Source organism: Budorcas taxicolor, chromosome 1 (genome assembly GCF_023091745.1).
Source record: "Budorcas taxicolor isolate Tak-1 chromosome 1, Takin1.1, whole genome shotgun sequence".
Taxonomy (NCBI): domain Eukaryota; kingdom Metazoa; phylum Chordata; class Mammalia; order Artiodactyla; family Bovidae; genus Budorcas; species Budorcas taxicolor.
Window position 1 is genome coordinate 129,639,095 of NC_068910.1, and position 19,339 is coordinate 129,658,433.

General features: G+C 39.7%; 1 protein-coding gene across 1 annotated transcript; it reads right to left on the minus strand.

Moving 5' to 3' along the window:
- Positions 1-943: 943 nt before the first annotated feature.
- On the minus strand, positions 944-19,087 carry LRRC58 (leucine rich repeat containing 58). The gene is made up of 4 exons (XM_052648859.1): positions 18,588-19,087; positions 6,292-6,420; positions 4,647-4,924; positions 944-1,152 (listed from the first exon to the last, which is right to left on the minus strand). Exons 1-4 carry the CDS (start codon positions 19,085-19,087, stop codon positions 944-946), a joined length of 1,116 nt encoding a protein of 371 aa, XP_052504819.1.
- Positions 19,088-19,339: the final 252 nt, after the last annotated feature.

Consider the following 19,339-nt stretch of genomic DNA (forward strand, 5'->3'; position numbering starts at 1 on the left):
GAGCCACAGAGGACCCCTAAAACCTGTAAAGTCATCCTCCTGTTCCTTTAATGCAAGATATACAGACGTTTCCTATCTAACATGTCTTTCCTGTTGAAAGAAATCTGATAGATTTTTCCGTCAAAACCTATTATTCTTTCTTAAGTTCAAGCTGGTTGGCTCCCCATTAAGTATAAAAGTGATTTGTTTAGACAAAAATGAAGTTAAGGTGGCTATGAGCTCAGATGTCAGATATACATTTGTTTACCTAGCTCTGTTAAAGCATATTTTAAACCATTCTGCATAGTATGTCAGGTTATAGGCTGCTCTGGTATCATTTCTTGAATAAATTTCTAAATTCTTGTTATGATTAAGGCACTATTACAGTCACTGCTGGATTATACAAGGATAACAACAATCACATAGAACAAAGGAGCAGAACTGAAGAGTTTTTAAACCCCACATAAGAGTTATATCCCTTCCTTTGCCAGTTAGGTCCTATGTAACCATCTGTGAGCTTATCTGAAAAACGGTAATCTAGACATATGGGCAATACAAGAAAGGAGGGTTAATCCTGTTATGGTATAGGTTCAACCTAAACTCAAGGACAACATTACAGTTGCGATAATTTCTATCTTCATGTCAACTGTCACAAGCCAAAGCACTGGTGGCTCATTATAGTACTGCTCTGCAGAATGATTCTGTGTGTGATCCATTCTGCTGTGTGATTCATGCAAAGCTTGAAAACTGCACACAATCAGCTAAATTTGAAACTGCCATTCACAGCGAATTATATTCCAAGAATCCAAACATGGAACTGGGCTTCTTCCTGCTGAATGGCAAGAAACACAAAATCTCAACTGTGTCATGGACATTTAAGATCCAGTTTTAACCTCAAAGTCCATTCTCTTTTCTAACCACCTCTGCTCAGTCTTTTAGTGTTTCACACCACCCTGCACCCTTTTCAACCAAGAAGAACTTTCTGCATTCTGTGTGCAGCCACACTAGCTTCATCTTCTGAGTCGGATTCACTCTGGGATGTGGAGCTGTGAGAGGCAGAACTGCAAGGGGAAGAGCATTCTGGCGAACACAGGTAGTGCATCAGAGGGAGGCGGTATTTCCCACAGAAGTCCACAAATTTAATTTGTCTGACGCAGCAATCAAAGTAGACTCCTGGAGAGAAGGAAGAATAAGTACAAAGTAATCATTACAAAGCAAAGCAAAGAGCCGCGGTTTCTTTTTAATCCTATATTCATCACTCTGAAAAAATACCTTACAATCTTCCTTTTTGAGAATCTTAAGCAGAGGTAGTGGATGCTTCCATAGTTGTTTACAGAAATACTGGAAGGTCTTAGAGATATCAAGCTGACTGCAAAGAAAAGGTCAGGAGATTTACTTTAAAGAGAGCTGGCATTAAAAGGACACTGTTGACTCAGCTTCTTGCTTCTGATGACTTGGTAGACAGTGGCTGATGGAGATTATAGGATACCTAAAGTGCCCTTTAAGCCACTCCGTGGTACTACCATACAGTCAAGGAACTTAAAAAAAGGAAACACAAACACACACACACACCCCTAAAGTGCCCTTTAAGCCACTCCGTGGTACTACCATACAGTCAAGGAACTTAAAAAAAGGAAACACAAACACACACACACACCCCTAAAGTGCCCTTTAAGCCACTCCGTGGTACTACCATACAGTCAAGGAACTTAAAAAAAGGAAACACACACACACACACACACACACACACACACACCCCTAAAGTGCCCTTTAAGCCACTCCATGGTACTACCATACAGTCAAAGAACTTAAAAAAAGGAAAAACACACACACACACACAACTCCTTTGATAATGATCTTAAAGAATTAATTATTATACCCAAAATTTGCAGAAAGGAGATGACTTTTGGTACCCCTGTCCTTATGTAATGAGAAGGAAAAATTAAAAGTTAACCAAATGCCATCATATCTCCAGCGGGTCTAACTGTACAGCTTCAAAGCTGTTTCACTACCGATCTCACCTGACTTTCATGCTATTATATACTGCGACACAGACTGAAACTAGTAATTAGCTTTTCTGATGCCTAATTTAGTGCTCCTGATCTGTGGCCCTTCAGCTACGTAAAAACACAGCTAGTAATGACAGGAAACCAGAGGCTGCTGTGTCACGGGCTTCCAGCTGCTCCTCCTCCTGCACACCTCTAACTACGAAGGCTGTCACAAGAGCTGCAGTGTAATTGGAACACCTAGAACCCTGGGTCCCATCGCCTCTCTGGAGAAGAATCTCAACCTTTACACTCTACTTAAGATTCCTCTGGCACCAATTACTCTGTGTATATAACATATGGGACCAAAATAAAAAGATGTGGTCCAAGCAAAGGACAACTTTTCTCCTATTTATTTTTCTTCTATTTCTCCACTGACTTTCTGATTTTGTGATCCTGTAGTAAGTCACTATAACTGATAGTTTAAAAAGGGAAATTCATAGTATGTTACTTCAAACAATGTAGGAAAGTGGACCAATTCAGTAAACTGATCAACCAATATTAACAATAAGTCCCCATAATGTGCTAGCTTCTAAAACAGAAGTAATAAAGCATTTATAAAATTAAGCATTATAGAGTTGCTGTTGTTTAGTCACTAAGTCGTGTTTGACTCTGCAACCCCACGGACTGTAGCCTGCCAGGTTCCTCTGTCCATGGGATTTCCCAGGCAAGAACACTGGAGTGGGTTGCCATTTCCTTCTCCAGGGGATCTTTTCCACCAAGGGACTAACCCTGCATCTCTTGCATCTTCAAGCACTGGCAGGAGGATTCTTAACCACTGAACCACCAGGGAGCCCATTATAAAACAGTATAATACTATCTGCCATTTGTAAGATCTCTAGACTATACAAAGACAAATTATCTCACTAAATAAAAAATTACTTTTGTTTATATAGTTCAACAACTAAGGAATCTGAGGGGGAAAATGTCAATGGTTCACTTCAGATTATTATCTCAAATTTTAAGCTAATAATGTAAAAAGTATTTTTGTTCCTAAGATAAATAACATAGCAGTATACTAAAAAACTCATTAAGAACCCTTTTAAGAGAGACAGGAGAATTCTTGTAGAGGTCCATTTCTAGAAAAGAAAGAAAGTGAAGTTGCTCAGTCGTGTCCGACTCTTTGCAACCCCATGGACTGTAGTCTACCAGGCTCCTCAGTCCATGGAATTTTCCAGGCAAGAGTACTGGAGTGGGTTGCCATTTCCTTCTCCAGGGGATCTTCCCGACCCAGGGATTGAACCCAGGCCTCCTGTACTGCAGGCATATGCTTTACTATCTGAGCCACCAGGGAAGGATAGATTCAAAGAGATTAGATACAGACTATTAAGCCTGAGGGCCTGGTGTGAGTGTTGTCTCTTGCCACTGTTAAAGTCAACTTGGAAAGGAGAACCAGAGAAAACCAAAAGCACTTCTAACTTGGCACAGCAATCTCTACTTCTAAGAATAAGTACCCAGAAATGGCCCAGAGCAGTGTCATTTTTCTTTTTTTAAACTATCAGTATCCTTTTGACCTTTAATATTCTTTGAGAAACTTAAGTCACCTTCTCTCTTTTTAACCTTGTAAGTTTTCAAGGTATAATAGGACCTTGAAAGCCGGGGAAAACCTCAGCTCTGATCATATTTATGCAGCATTTTCCTGGCACCCACATTTATCCTACAATAATAAAAACCTTCCTGTACCCCTATTAAGTTGGATTTTTTTAAAAAACAAGTCTTTTATGAGGGAGACAAAATAAACTGACCTGCTATCATTTACCGATTTCACTCCATACACCCTGGCGCTTCAGGCCCTTCATAACCTGGCCTCAATGTACCTTTTACTCTTCTCTCATTACTCCTTTAACTGTATATTTCAGTCAAATTGTTACTCATCTGACATTTTTTTGCTTTCGTTCCCAAGTTTACTCTCTCCAGCTGAAAAGTTTTCTATCCTCAATCAAACCATATCAAAATTCAACTCATGTTTCAAGAACTGTCTCATCTTTTCCAGATCTAATAAAGGTACTTTCTCCCTTCTATGATTTCCAATAGTATTTTGGATTCCTACTTTACTCTGAGTTACATTACATTATTCAATTCTCTCCAAATGCCCTAAACTCAAGAAATTTTGAATCATGAATTTAAAAGAATATAGAATTCCAAGATAAATTCTGAAATTGGGACTTGTTCATCCTATTCTCATACATTTTGAATTATATTTTACAAAGGTACCTGATACTCAGAATGCTAAGTCTAAAGAAATGTCCTTCAAATAAACATGAAAGGTAGCTAAACATTTTAGAGACTCTTCTAAAGCATTTAGAACTATTTATGTTTTGTTTCCTCTCTTATTACCAATTTAGCTTATCCTATGATAGTTCCATGACAGGATAAGACTTTTTTGCTTGTTTATGAATTTGAAAGTACCATGAAAAGAAGAAATAAGAAAAGAAAGAAGAGAGGGAGGGAGGAAGGAAGGAACACAGACAGGGTGAAATGTCTCACCATCTGGTCAAAGGGTGAAAAGATCAAGCAAACAAACTACCTTTTTCTGAAAGAAGACAGCTAATTATAACAACATTTAGATCATTAATTTAAAAAGTAACTAAATGAATGGGTAACAGGACACAATTAACTTACCTCCACACTTTGGGTTTGGACAATTGCTGGCTAAACTCAAGTATCTAAGAAGATTCCCAGGAAGATCATAGGGAGTGTAGGAAATATTTCGAATTTTAATGGTCCGTGCAGCTAACTCCAGGAGAGTTGGAGGATCATAGGTTAAATCTCTAACAAAACGAACAACCAGTGGGTTCCCTCGCAAACTCAGTTCTTCCAAATGAATAAGGTTGAGGATCTCTCGAGGCAGGTATGTCAGCAAGTTATTGTGAAGACTAAGGGAACGAAGTGAATGCAACCTAGAATGAAGGCAGTACAAAAATCAACAGCCATAAAGCAAGGTAACTACTCAGAAAGTTAAGTGAAGAACTCAATTTCCCCATAAGAATGAGCCATTAAGATTAGTATCAATTCAACTAAAATTAAAAGATGCTGAAACTAAATTAGAACCCAAATTTGTGTATGTCATGGAATCTTAAAGAGCTCCAAATACTTAGAAAGCATTGTGTGTTAGCTAATATAAATACTAGATGTGAAGGCTTTTTTTTTTTGGCATGCTTTATCATTCAGATACCTAAAAAAGCAAAGATTTCAAATGCAACAGGAATCAAGCTCCTTCACATTATCTCACTGGGTGTGAATGCTACATAGCAAATATGAGTCAACAAAATTCCATAAAACCTTGAGGAACCTATGCCAAAGTAATCCCTATTTTTGATTACAGATAAGAGGCTCAACAACTATGGAAAACAGCATGGAAATTCCTCAAAATATTAAAAACAGACCTGTAATATGATCCAGCAATCCCACTCCTGAACATATATTCAGACAAAACTATAATTCAAAAAGATAACATGTACCGCTATCTTCACAGAAGCGCTATTTGCAACAGCCAATATGTGGAAACAATCTAAATGTCCATCGACAGATGAATGGATAAAGATGTACACACATGCACGCGCACACACACACACACACAATGGAATACTACTCAGCGATAAAAAGAATGACATACTGCCATTTGCAGTTTCATGCATGGACCTAGATTATCATACTAAGTGAAGGATGTCAGGAAGAGAAAGACAAATACCATATGATATCACTTACATGTGGAATCTAAAATATAACACAAATGAACATATCTATGAATCAGAAACAGACTCACAGACTAGAAAACACACTTCTGACTGCCAAGGGGAAGTGGAGTAGGGGAAGGAGGATTGGGAGTTTAGGCTTAGAAGATACAAACTGTTACATACAAGATCAACAATACCATCCTACTGTATAGCACAAGGAACTACATTCAATATCCTTTGATATACCATAACAGAATATGAAAAAGAAGACATATATATGTGTAACTGAATCACTCTGCTGTATAGCAGAACTTAACACAACACTAAATCAACTATACTTCAATAAAATTTTTTAAAATAATACATTTTAAAAGAGAAAAGAGGCTCAGTAATTCTGAGGAATATGTCAGAACATTTAAAAGTAAAATTAAAAATAAGCAACCCAATTCACAGCATACCTCAGAGCTTTCTGTATCATTTACTTTGATAACACTTAATTCTTTTCCACATACAAACCATGTGGGTGAATGCTGGACAGTAATCGCTAAGCATGGATGTGTGTGTACACATAAACTCCTGAAAATACTCACTGTGAAAGCTGAGGAGGCACACTCTGGATTTTGTTGTCACATAATACCAAGTAATTTAGAGAAGGCAGATTTCCTAATTCTGGTGGTATTTCTTTGATGAAGTTTCCTCCCAGATATAAACACTCTAAACTGCAAAAATAAATTTAAAAAAGTTGGACAAGTACCTCATTGTCTTTATTAAAATGAACACATATCATTTATCCATTCAGCAAATGTTTTATTCAGGATTTGTTTATACAGTCTTTGAAGGAAGAATGCAATATTCAGGGAGCTCATATTATAGGTAAACAGACAAGACACACCAATGTGAGATAGTACTATAATTAAATGCAAAATAAGGCATCAAATAAGCATAACGGGATTAAAATACCAAAATGAGCAGACCAATCCATAAATGATACAAGGGTTTAACAAGTAGAGAAATAATAAAAGGACATTAGTTCTGATTAGAAAGGCTCCCGAAAATGTTGTGACTTCAGCTGGATTATGAATTTAATCCATTTAGGATAGCAGGAAAGGGGAACTTCAGGTTGGAAAGAGGGTTTTTACGGGATAATGAGTATACCTTTTGACACATAATAGAATTCATGTTGAGGAACCCAGAGTACAGCTGGAGAAAGGTCAGATTATAGAAGCCCTGTATTCTATGTTGGTGGGTTTAGATTCGATACATTATCATTTCACTGAAGAATGGAAAAACACACTTAAGTTTATATTTCTTCTTTGCTATTACAGCAACTGTAAACTTCAGAGGCTAACTAAACAAATTGTGCAAAACTGAACCACTATTATGAAAATAAAGTTCCAGTTAATCATCTAATAATGCTAACAGTATTTTAGACACAGCAAATATTGCACCTTGTGGTGATGACCGGTAGACAGGCTCTCTCCAAAACTTTCTGGAGCAAGGAGAGCAGAGGTGGCAAAATCAGTTCTTACTATATACCTAAAATGTATACATACAGAGCTTTCCCATTACTATATTATTTTGTCTTCCTGCTATATCTGCTAACTCAGTAGACACTATCATTCTTTTAAGACAACTTTAAATGCAGGGAAAAGTAAGTCTACTCAACTGTTACCCAAATTTCCAGGTTAAGAATTAACTGGGACACTTTTAAAGCTTTAAAAGCCAGACCCCATTCAGATCCACTAAATCAGAGTTCCATGGGAAGGACCTGAGCAGTGGCAGATTTTAGGGTATAAGCTATAATGTTAAAAGAAAAAACCAAATTACCCTGCAGAGTTACAGTGAATTACAATCTAAATTAGCATTTAAGAGCACTCATTACCCTATAGCTCCGCCAATACTTACTATCATCACTTGCTTTATCCCTTTTTCCTATTTAATATTTTTTTTACTACTTAGCCGGTGTGAAAAATGATACCATTCTGTACTTGTAATCTTTTCTCATTATTAGTGAAGTTTAGCATCTTTTTGTGTTTGGAGCCATTTGTACATCTTTAGAAAACAGCCTATTCCTATCCTTTACCTGTTTTTCTCATGGGTTATATGGCTTTCTCTTATTAATCTGTTGGGAGTTTTGTTGTTGTTAAACATATGTTCTGCATAACCTTGTGCTTCTGTGGCCTAGAGCATTTGTTCACATTTTGTATGTGTAAAAAGAATGTGGAGCTATTAGGATTGAGCTTGTTAATTGTGCAATTCAAATTTTTTATAATCTCTCATGATTTCACCTTCTTATCCCAATGGTTAATTTTCTATTAGAACCATGGTCTTTCTACTTCCCTTTAGTGTGAGCATCTTACATGCGTGCTAAGCTGCTTCAGTCGTGTCTGACTTTCTGTGATCCTATTGGCTGCAGCCTGCCAGGCTCCTCTATCCATGGGATTCTCCAAGCAAGAATACTGGAGTGGTTTGCCATGCCCTCCTCCAGGGGATCTTCCCGACCCAAGGACTGAACTTGAGTCTCCTCTGCACTGCAGGCAGATTCTTTACCACTGAGCCACCAAAGAAACTTCCCTTCAGAGTTTTGTCAATTTTTGCTCTCTTTCTCCTCAAAATATGGAAGCTATACTGAAGATCCATTCAGGTTCATGACTATAATAACTTCTTGTTGCATCATTCCTTAATTCACATGAAGCATTTCTCATTCTTCCTTCTAATCCATTTCACCTTAAAATCTACTTCCTCTAATTATCAATACTGTCTACCAGTTTTATTTTTGTTAGTATTTATATCATTTAATTGTAGCTCCTCCATTTACCAGTGTAAGAATTTGTGCCCACTACTTAATCGCATTATCTCCCAGTTTCCTCTTTAAAATGGAGTAACATTACTATATAATAGAATCAACAAATAGGAACTAGGCACTGACCATGTGTCAGGTACTGTTCTGCGTATATAGTGTAAATAAGACCAAGTTCTTGACCTTAAGAAGAAGTAAATCAATAAATGTATACATATTATGCCAGATAGTTTTAAGTGCTATGAAGAAAAATGGAGGTAATCAGACAGTGATGGAAGTGATATTGTAGATGTTACTGTTATTGTTTATAGTCGCTAAGTCGTGTCCAACTCTGCAATCCCAAGGACTGCAGCACACCAGGCTCCTCTGTCCAGGAGTTTGCTCAAACTCATGTCCTTTGAGTTGATGATGCTATCTAACCATTTCATCCTCTGTTGCCCCTTTCTCCTTCTGTCCTCAATCTTTCCAAGCATTAGAGTCTTTTCCAATGAGTCAGCTCTCAGCATCAGGTGGCCAAAGTATTGGAGCTTCAGCTTCCGTTCTTCCAATGAATAATCAAGGTTGAATTCCTTTAGGATTGACTGGTTGGATCTCCTTGCAGACCAAGGGACTCTCAAGAGTCTTCTCCAGCATCACAATTTGAAAGCATCAATTCTTTGGGACTCAGCCTTCTTTATGGTCCAACTCTCACATGCGTACATGACTACTGGAAAAAATCATAGCTTTGACTATATGCACCTCTGTCGGCAAAGTGATGTCTTTGCTTTTAATATCTCTAGCTTTGTCATAGCTTTCCATCCAAGGAAGAAGAGTCTTTTTAATTTCATGATTGCAGTCACGATCTGCAGTGATTTGGGAACCCAAGAAAATAAAATCTGTCACTGCTTGCACTTTTCTCCCTTCTATTTGCTATGAAGTGATAGGACTCGGTGCAATGATCCTATTTTCTTTTTCTTTAATGTTGAGTTTCAAGCCAGCTTTTTCACTTTCCTCTTTCATCCTCATCAAAAGGCCCTTCAGTTCCTCTTTACTTTCTGTCATTAGAATGGTTGCATATCTAAGGTTGCTGATATTTCTCTTGGCAATCCTGATTTCAGCTTGTACCCTGCATATTAGTTAAATAACAGGGTGACAATATACAGCCTTACTGCATTCCTTCCCAATTTTGAACCAGTCTGTTGTTCCATGTCCATTTCTTTTTTTTTTTTCCATGTCCATTTCTAACTGTTGCTTCCTGACCTACGTAAAGGTTTCTCAGGAGATAGGTTAGGTGTCTGGTAGTCCCATCTCCTTAAGAATTTTTCACAGTTTATTGTGATCCACACAGGCTTTAGCATAGTCAATGAAGCAGAAGTAGATGCTTTTGTGGAATTCCCTTGCTCTCTCCACGGTCCAACAATTGTTGGCAATTTTATCTCTGGTTCCTCTGCCTCTTTGAAACCCAGCTTGTACATGTGAAAGTTCTCAATTCACATACTGCTGAAGCCTAGCTTGAAGGACAGTAAGCATAACCTTGTGTAATGAGCACAACTGTATGGTAGCCTGAACATTCTTTAGCATTGCCCTTCTTTGGGACTGGAATAAAAACCAACCTTTCCTAATCCTGTGGCCGATGCTAGGCCTTCCAAATTTGCTGACATATTGAGTGCAGCACTTTCATAGCATCATCAGCATCATCTTTTAGGATTTGAAATAGCTCAGCTGGAATACCATCACCTCCACTAGCTTTGTTCATAGTATGCTTCCTGAGGCCTGCTTGACTTCACGCTCTAGGATGTCTGGCTGTAGGTGAGTGACCACACCATCATGGTTATCCAGGTCATTAGATCCTTTTTGGTTCCTCTGTGTATTTTTGCCATGTCTTCTTAATCTCTTCTGCTTCTGTTAGGTCCTTACCATTTCTGTCCTGTATCATGCCTATCCTTGCATGAAAAGTCTCCCTGATACCTCCTATTTTCTCAAAGAGATCTCTAGTCTTTCCCATTCTATTGATTTCCTCTATTTCTTTACAATGTTCATGTAAGGAGGCGTTCTTATCTCTCCTTGCTCTTCTCCAGAACTCTGCATTCAGTAGAGTACACTGGGTGGCCAAAAAAGGTTTATCTTAGGAGGTGACACCTGAATGGAGATCTGATTGAAATGACTGAGGGAGTACAAATCTCTGAGGTGGAAAAAAGCCAGGTGTGCTGTGAAAGAGCAACACAGCCAGTGTGGGTACATCAGGCTGACAGAGGGGGTTTAGTGGAGGTTGGGGAAGTCAGAAAGGTAGCCTGGGAAAGCCAGATCACAGAGGACCTTCAGGCCTTAGCAAGGATTTTGAATTTATCCTAGGCAGAAGGGGTGTGAACAAAGGCTAGTTGTGTAACTCGACTTACACTTTAGAAGGATCACTTCAGTTACTGTATGGAAAACAGCAGAAGTGGCAGAGAGAGGCAAGTGCAATGGGAGGGGTGAGAGCAGGAAGACCAGACTGGAACCTACAGCAATCAAGTTCAGATGTAAAACGATAGAGAGGTGCTTGGTACATCTTTTTCTACCCTTTAACTTTAAACCTACTGAGGTATTTCTATTTTAGGTGAAACTCTTGTAAACAGTGCACAACTTGAATGTTGATATGTTTGCCCTGGTGTTTTCTATTACCATGGTGTATCTCAATATCTTTTTCCCAACAGCCTGCTTTTGGCTGTGTCCATCAAGTTTCTTTTGTCTCATTCCTCCTCTATTATTTTGAATTGTATGTACTACATCTACTTCGTCAGTAGTTACCCCTCCAATTTTCTTTGCCCTTCTTCTCACGCCCAAACATATATCCATGCTCCCTTCTCTGTCATCTTCGTATTATCATCTAGAATTAGTTCTACCTTGATTTGAAAATAAACTGAAGTTTATTCCCAATCAATAATTACTCAGAATCATCAGTAAGTTTTATCAATTTCTCTGTTCACCACTGTTTTTGGCAGTTGTTATTTCTTTTAAAGTTCATTTTTCTTGGAGTACTTCCTTTAGAAATTCTTTCAGTATGGATTCACAGTTGTTCATCTTTAAGTCCTTTATCTCTGATGTTTTTATATTTTCCCTTCACACCTGAATAACAGCTTGGCTGGGCATAAAATTCTAGGTTGACAAATACTTTTCCTTAGCACGAGGAAGATATTGTTCTACTATCTTGTTACAGCCCATATTATTATTATTCTTTGAAGGCAATCTCTGCTTTACTTCTTATTAGGAGTTTTCATGATCTTTTTTCTTTATCCTTACTGTTCTAAAGGGTTTTTTTATGATGTATCAAGATACCAGTTTAGAGTGCTCTCTTTCTTTAATGGTGGGAAATTCTCAACTACTATTACTTCTGGCACTGCCTTTCCTATATTCTCTCTATTCTCTTTCTGGAATTCCTAGCAAATAGCACTTTGAACTTCAAGATCTATTTTCCACCTCGGCTAACATTTCTTTCATACTTTCTACTTCTTTATCTTTTTGTGTGGCATTTCAGAGTATCTCAGTAATCTCTTTTTGCTTACTGATTCACGGCTCACCAGCTGACTTCAGTCTGCCAATCAGCCCACCGAGTTCCTAGTCAGATATTTTTATTTCTGGAAATTCCAGTTGGGGTTTTCATAGTTATCAGTTTTAAAACTTCTTCTTCTTTTTTTTGCACTGATGAAGTTCCCTCCTTTATCCTCTGAAGTTAGGAAATAAACCTAAAGTCCTTTACGGACTGCCTTATACGTATTTTCTCAGATAAAATTTCTTTTCTTTGTTGATTTTCTTATCTGTATTTCATAATCTCAGCCTTCCTTGATGTATGGTGATTCAAAGAGCCAATCTGAATCTGAATCTCTGTCATTTAAAAAATATACTTATGATACCTCTTTTCTATTTCTTATTGGGTGAATCTTTTCAAGACTGCATTTCTCTCTTTAGATTTACAATGCTCAATAAAAGTAAACAGAAAACTTTAATCCTGATAGCCTATTTTATTTTTCTCTTTTAAGTATTACCTTGTGGCAAAAATCAATAGTTTAGTTCAGTCACTCAGTCGTGTCTGACTCTTTGCAACCCCATGAATCACAGCACGCCAGGCCTCCCTGTCCATCACCAACTCCCAGAGTTCACTCAGACTCAAGGCCATCAAGTCAGTGATGCCATCCAGCCATCTCATCAACACAATACAATAATCAATAGTCTGGATACAAAACTGAATTCTCCTACATGTAAGTGCTTAAGCACTGGTGAAAGAGGTTCCTAGGCAAGCTTTTTTTTTTTATCTTACAGATTATGGTATAAGTTATTTCTCAGTTACTTAGAAATTTTTATTTTTTAAACATGAGAGCTACAAGAATAGACCGGAATGGAATAGAGTAGAGTAGAAAAGAATATTTGGAATCCAAAACAGAAACTTCTCTGGGAAAAGAACACTTTTTAGTGAGACCACTAGGAAAAAAATTTTAGCATACTGGGAAGTCCTTTTATAAAGGATCTGATAGTAAAATAACAACTTGCAATTCAGTCTAGTGAGGAAGAAAAGAAAAGAAAGTGATGAAAGGGACAAGTGAATCTGACAGCAAATATAAATATGGTCATTTCTATACATTTAAGTCAGGAACTAAGAGAAACTACCATCTGGTAGCCAGTTATTACTTAGTGTTTTCTCTCAGTGTTTTGGAGTTGGTGGGGAAGTACACCGAAAGGATGCCAAACTTTTAATAGTTAATGTGACTTTGGCAGAAAAAGATATGCTGTCCCAAAATATAACCAAATCTATGATTTCAAAACCATATGAATCTCTGTGCAACTGATGGGTATCATTAATTAACATATACAATCAGCATATTAAATTTACATTTTTAGGCTTATGTACCACTTTCAAACTCAAATAATTTCCAAAGTTCTTGGACTTAAAGGTTTTCAATGATTTGTGGGAATTACATTTCTAAAACACACTCTACTATTTCCAAACATGCTTTTCGATAAGGATAAAGGAAACTACTGTAGAATTTAAAGCAAAACTGTAGTGTTTGTTTAAAAGTTCTTGTGTTTGTCCACATTGCAACTCTGTTACTCAGCCTTGAAACAATTCTATTCTTTTGGTGTTTGACAAATAATAAAAATCATTCACAAAATTTAGAGGACAATTCTTCCTTTCATTTTTGTTTAGGGTTAACAGGCCTACCTTAAATTTGTTTCCTGAAGAGTATCTCACCTCTCCAATCCTTTGGGATACTGGGTGCCTTTCTTCTAGGAAGCCCAGTAACCCACTAGAAACATACACTAGGCTCCCCTCAGTGCCAAACAACTGAAACACAGGTGTAAGTAGGACATGTTTTGTTTTTCCACCCAAACAAAAATGATGTTAAATATAACAAAAATACACATGAGTCCTATATTATGGTTGGTAACAGGCAGCTGGAATTAAAGTAAGATAGATTGGTTCATAAAGATGCAGAACACAGAAAATAAGAAAAACACAGAAAGCTAAGAATCATACACTTGTGGATCGAGAAAGCTGTTTTCCTGAGGTAGCATGTCCATGCTAAATCATTTTCACATACTCACCACAGGCTTTTGAAGTACATTATATGTTCAAAAGCAGCACAAAGGGAGGAATCATTTCTTGGTATTTGTCCCAGACTAAGGCATTGAAAGAAAGAAGTCAGAAGGAAGAATTGAGAGCCAGAGAAAAACTCAGTATGTGACTCTAAATGGGTAAAGAGTTTTGATTTAAATTTTACTGCATTCTATTTATCATCTGGTTGAGTCCTCTCTTTTGTAAGATATCAACCTATTGCATGCTAGCTTCAAAACATTCCAGGACATTAATATTTAGTTTTTATTTCTATCACAATTCTCATATTTTTAATTTCTAAAGCCACCCGGAAAAGGTCAGTTTTCATTCCAATCCCTAAGAAAGGAAATGCCAAAGAATGCTCAAACTACTGCCCAACTGCACTCATCTCACATGCTAGTAAAGTAATGCTCAAAATTCTCCAAGCCAGGCTTCAGCCATACATGAACTGTGAACTTCCAGATGTTCAAGCTGGTTTTAGAAAAAGCAGAGGAACCAGAGATCAAATTGCCATCATCCGCTGGATCATCAAAAAAGCAAGAATTCCAGAAAAACATCTATTTCTGCCTTATTGACTATGTCAAAGCCTTTTGATTGTGTGGATCACAATAAACTGTGGAAAATTCTGAAAGAGATGGCAATATCAGACCACCTGACCTGCCTTTTGAGAAATCTGTATGCAACAGTTAGAACTGGACATGGAACAACAGACTGGTTCCAAATAGGAAAAGGAGTGCGTCAAGGCTGTATATTGTCACCCTGCTTATTTAACTTATATGCAGAGTACATCATGAGAAATGCTGGACTGGATGAAGCAACAAGCTGGAATCAAGATTGCTGGGAGAAATATCAATAACCTTAGATATGCAGATGACACCATCCTTACGGCAGAAAGAGAAGAACTAAAGAGCCTCTTGATGAAAGTGAAAGAGGAGAGTGAAAAAGTTGGCTTAAAGCGCAACATTCAGAAAACTAAGATCATGGCCTCCGGTCCCATCACTTCATGGCAAATAGATGGGGAAACAGTGACACACCTTCTTTAGGGGGGCTCCAAAATCACTGAAGATGGTGAGTGCAGCCATGAAATTAAAAGACACTTACTCTTTGGAAGGAAAGTTATGACCAACCTAAAGAGCAGATTAAAAAAGCAGAGACATTACTTTGCCAACAAAGGTCCATTTACTCAAGACTATGGTTTTTCCAGTAGCCATGTATGGATGTGAGAGTTGAACTATAAAGAAAGCTGAGCACCAAAGACTTGATGCTTTTGAACTGTGGTGTTGGAGAAGACTCTTGAGAGTCCCTTGGACTGCAAGGAGATCCAACCAGTCAATCCTAAAGGAAATCAGTCCTGAATATTCATTGGAAGGACAGATGCTGAAGCTCCAATATTTTGGCCACCTGATGCGAAGAACTGACTTATTTGAAAAGACCCTGATGCTGGGAAAGATTGAAGGCAGAAGAAGGGGATGACAGAGGATGAGATGGTTGGATGGCATCACCTACTCAATGGACATGAATCTGAGTAAACTCTGGGAGTTGGTGATGGACAGGGAGGCCTGGCGTGCTGCAGTCCAGGGGTCACAAATAGTCAGACATGACTGAGCAACTGAACTGACTGCCTGACTGTAAGCCACATCAGGCAAATAGTGAAACAGGTCATGGTCAAAACAAGAATTATACCTACTTTTCCAACATTGTAAGAACAAAACCAAGTTTGTCCATGTATTAGCTGATGTATACCTACTTGTTGAATAAGAACTTCATATTTTGATGGAAAGAATCTGCATCCACAACCTCATGATTCACACTGAGCCTAATTTACTCCAGCAGAATGAATTTAATGATAAAAACAGGATTTTTACCTTGTACTTATTTGTTATTCTTCAAAGTCATCTTTCAGAAACCACTTATTAAAAATTTTATCACTAGGATCAACTGAGTACAGGAAACACACATCAAGATAACCTGCTAAATCTGGAGGGTCAAATCCATCAATTAAGCCAGGACTATTTACTTGTTATTCCTTCCTGGAAGGATGGAAGGTGGGGAAAAAGGGAACCTTTCCATGGATTATACACTCTGCACACAAAATACATCAAGGTTACTAATGAGGTCGAGGGAGCCCATGTATATTCTAAGAGAAAATGGTGTTCTTGGGCAGGTACTTTAGTTAGGGTTTGAGTATGCCTCTCCTTTTTTGAAGCTTTAATGTATTATTTCAGCAGTAAGTAGTAAGCAGCCTATGAGGACTGAACCACATGAATCTCACTGTCACTATTTGGCCTCAAGCAAATCACTGATACTAAATCTCATTTCTTCATCTGTAAAGAGAAGAGGGTGAATCAGGCCAATTGCCTAGGCTGTCTCTTCTTCTAAGAGTATATAGCATTTCTACATGACCCTTTCAGCCTATATTCAACTAGTGTCTATATTTGTGAGATTTTAATTGTGAAAATTAAAAACCATATTTAGAGGACCTACTCCAAGGCCTGCTGCATTGTAAGTATTAAAACAAAATGGGACTTTTGCCTATCTTTTCCCCCATGTGATGGAAACAATATTTATCCTGAGTTTTCCTTAGTATGTTAAAAAAAATTCAAATGAGAATGTTGTACTGCTGCTGCTAAGTCACTTCAGTTGTGTCCCACTACATAACATCAAAATTAGAAAGAACAAGGTTACATTTAAATTCCTCTCCAACTCTTCTATTTCTTACTACGTCTCCTAGCATTACCCTAGTATAAGTTACTATCATCTCTCATTTTACTAGCACAGACTCCTTCCAACCAGCCCTCAAAGTCTCTTCTCGGCTCTACTCGCTCCCCACTCTATTCCTGCACAGCAGCAAGACAGCCGTGCTTTTATAAAACTCAGGCGTACTTCAAATAAAATCCAAGCTTTACCATGGCCTTCAAGTTATGACACGGCCTAGGATCTGGTCCAAATTTATATTTGCCACCTTTCCTGTTGCTTATTTTCTCACTATGCTCTAGTACAATGTCCTCCTTTCAAAATCTTGGCCTTCAGTCCCTCTTGCCTCAGGGTTTTCAAGTGCACCGTTCCTACAACCTGGACTGATCCCATCCCATCCTCGTTAACTCCTAACTCTACCTTTAAAAGTTCACCTCAAACGTTACTTGCTCAAACCAAACTAAGTTACTTCATTTCAAGGCACTCCTACTTCTTCACAAAACTTATAACAACTGTAATTAGATAATGCAGTTAACAGCTGTTTAACCTCTCCTCTGTTACAATGCCCCAGGAGGGCAGGATCCCTTTCATCACTGCATCCCCAGCACCTAGGACAGTGCCAGATACAGGGTAGGTACCTCATAAAAATCTGCTGATGAGTAAACAAACGGACATCTTGTCCAAACGCCTTCCTTTGCAGATTAGGAAACCGTAGTCAGGATATGTTAAGTGACTTGCTTAAGCTTGGGACACGAAGAGTTCTTACTCTCACTTCAGTGTTTTTTTCACTACACTGAACTCTGAGATCCCTTTGACTCTGAGCTCTAATATCTGGTTATCTCAGAAAACTCAGTAAAGGATGAAAACTCAGTAAAGGATGCAAAAATAGTTTACAGATGGTAGTTACTTTTCTTTCACTTTGGACAAAACACTTGCTCTTGCTTTGTTTCTCACTTTATTTAAGGGACTTCTGTTACTTCTCTGCTTCCTTTTTCCATTTAATTCAACATATATTTACTGAATAATCCAGTCAATGAGGCAGATCTGTAAACACGGAGTTACAATCAATAAGGTTAAGTGCAATGGAAGGGTGCATGAGGTACAAAAGAAGTACAGTTTAGACAATAACTAATTGTTGTCCAGGAAGCAGTAAAGGAAAGAAACAAAGAAATGGCCTTCAAAACAAGTTTTGAAGGATGTACAGGAGTTTGCCAAAGTGCAAGCAACATTCCAGACAAAGGGAGCAGCAGTACAGAGGAACTGTATCCATTCAACACATATTTAGTCAGTGCCTACAAGGTAAAGCGCACAGCTTAGTGAACTCCACAAATACTGGAATACCACAAAACCACAAATTGCTGGTATCGCTACAGAGAGAACGGATGGAGCAGGAAATGTAGTGAAGAGCAAGGATCAGCTCCGAGTACCTGATATGTCACGCTACAAAACACAAACATTGGTTTATAGGCATGGAAAACCACCCAAGACTTCGGAGTAAAGAAGTGACATCCGCGGATTTACATTTGTTCGAGTGTGTGCTCGGTTCGGATCACTCCCCCAGACTCCAAAAGACGACAGAAAAACTGTCTTGAAAATCTGCACAGGACAAATACAACAAACCAAACGCTGCTGTCACACCCATCACCTTATTAGATCTTCACTCCAGCTCCACGAGCTGGCAGGGCAGTACTCGCAGTTAAAGAGTTCAAAAAGAGCCTGAACTAAGATGGGTACGTGACCCCACGGCGCCAAGACCAGGTGGGGGACTCCGGAGCTCCCGGACCCCGTCCCGGGCCTCCCCTACTCTCAGGAAGGCACCCGCTCACCTCCTCAAGTTCTCGATCTCGGCCGGGATGCTCTGAAGCTGGTTGCCGCCGAGGCTGAGGGTCTGCAGCGCGCGCAGCTCCAGCAGCGAGGTGGGCACCTCCTGGAAGCAGTTCCCGCTGAGGTTAAGCACCTGGAGGCTGCAGCAGAGCGGTGACTGGGCCAGGCCCTTGGGGAGGGCGCCCGGGCCGCCGAGCCGGTTGTTCTTGGCCAGCAGCGTGCGCAGGCCGCGCAGCGCCAGCAGCTCCGGCCCCAGCGCGGTCAACGCGTTGCCACTCACGTCCAACAGCTGGAGGTGCGGGAAGCCGCTGCCCAGCGCCCGCGGCAGCGACACCAGACGGTTGTGCGGTAGCAGCAGCCGCAGCAGCGCCTCCCGCGCGCCGCGCCGCTCCTCGCCCCGCGCCTCCAGCTCCGACTCCAGCGTCTCGAGAGACACGCTGAGGCGAGACAAGTTCAGTTCGGCCTCCCCGGCTGTGGCCACAGCCGCTCCAGCCTCCTCCATCCCGGCCGCCGCAGAGGGCCGCGCTCGACCCACAGGCCGGGAGCTCCGCGGCGCCCCGGAACCTGAACCGCGGGCTGCGTCGGAAGTGGCGCGGGCGGGCGCTAACCCCGCGCGCCCCCGCCGAGTCACACGACGCGAGGCGGCTGGGTGCGCGCGCCGCTCGGGGGCCGGGCTCCGCCTCCCGCGGCACTCGGCGCGCGGTGCGGTCGGGGCGCGCCGGGCAGGGGCGGAGACCGGGCGTCCTCGGCGCTA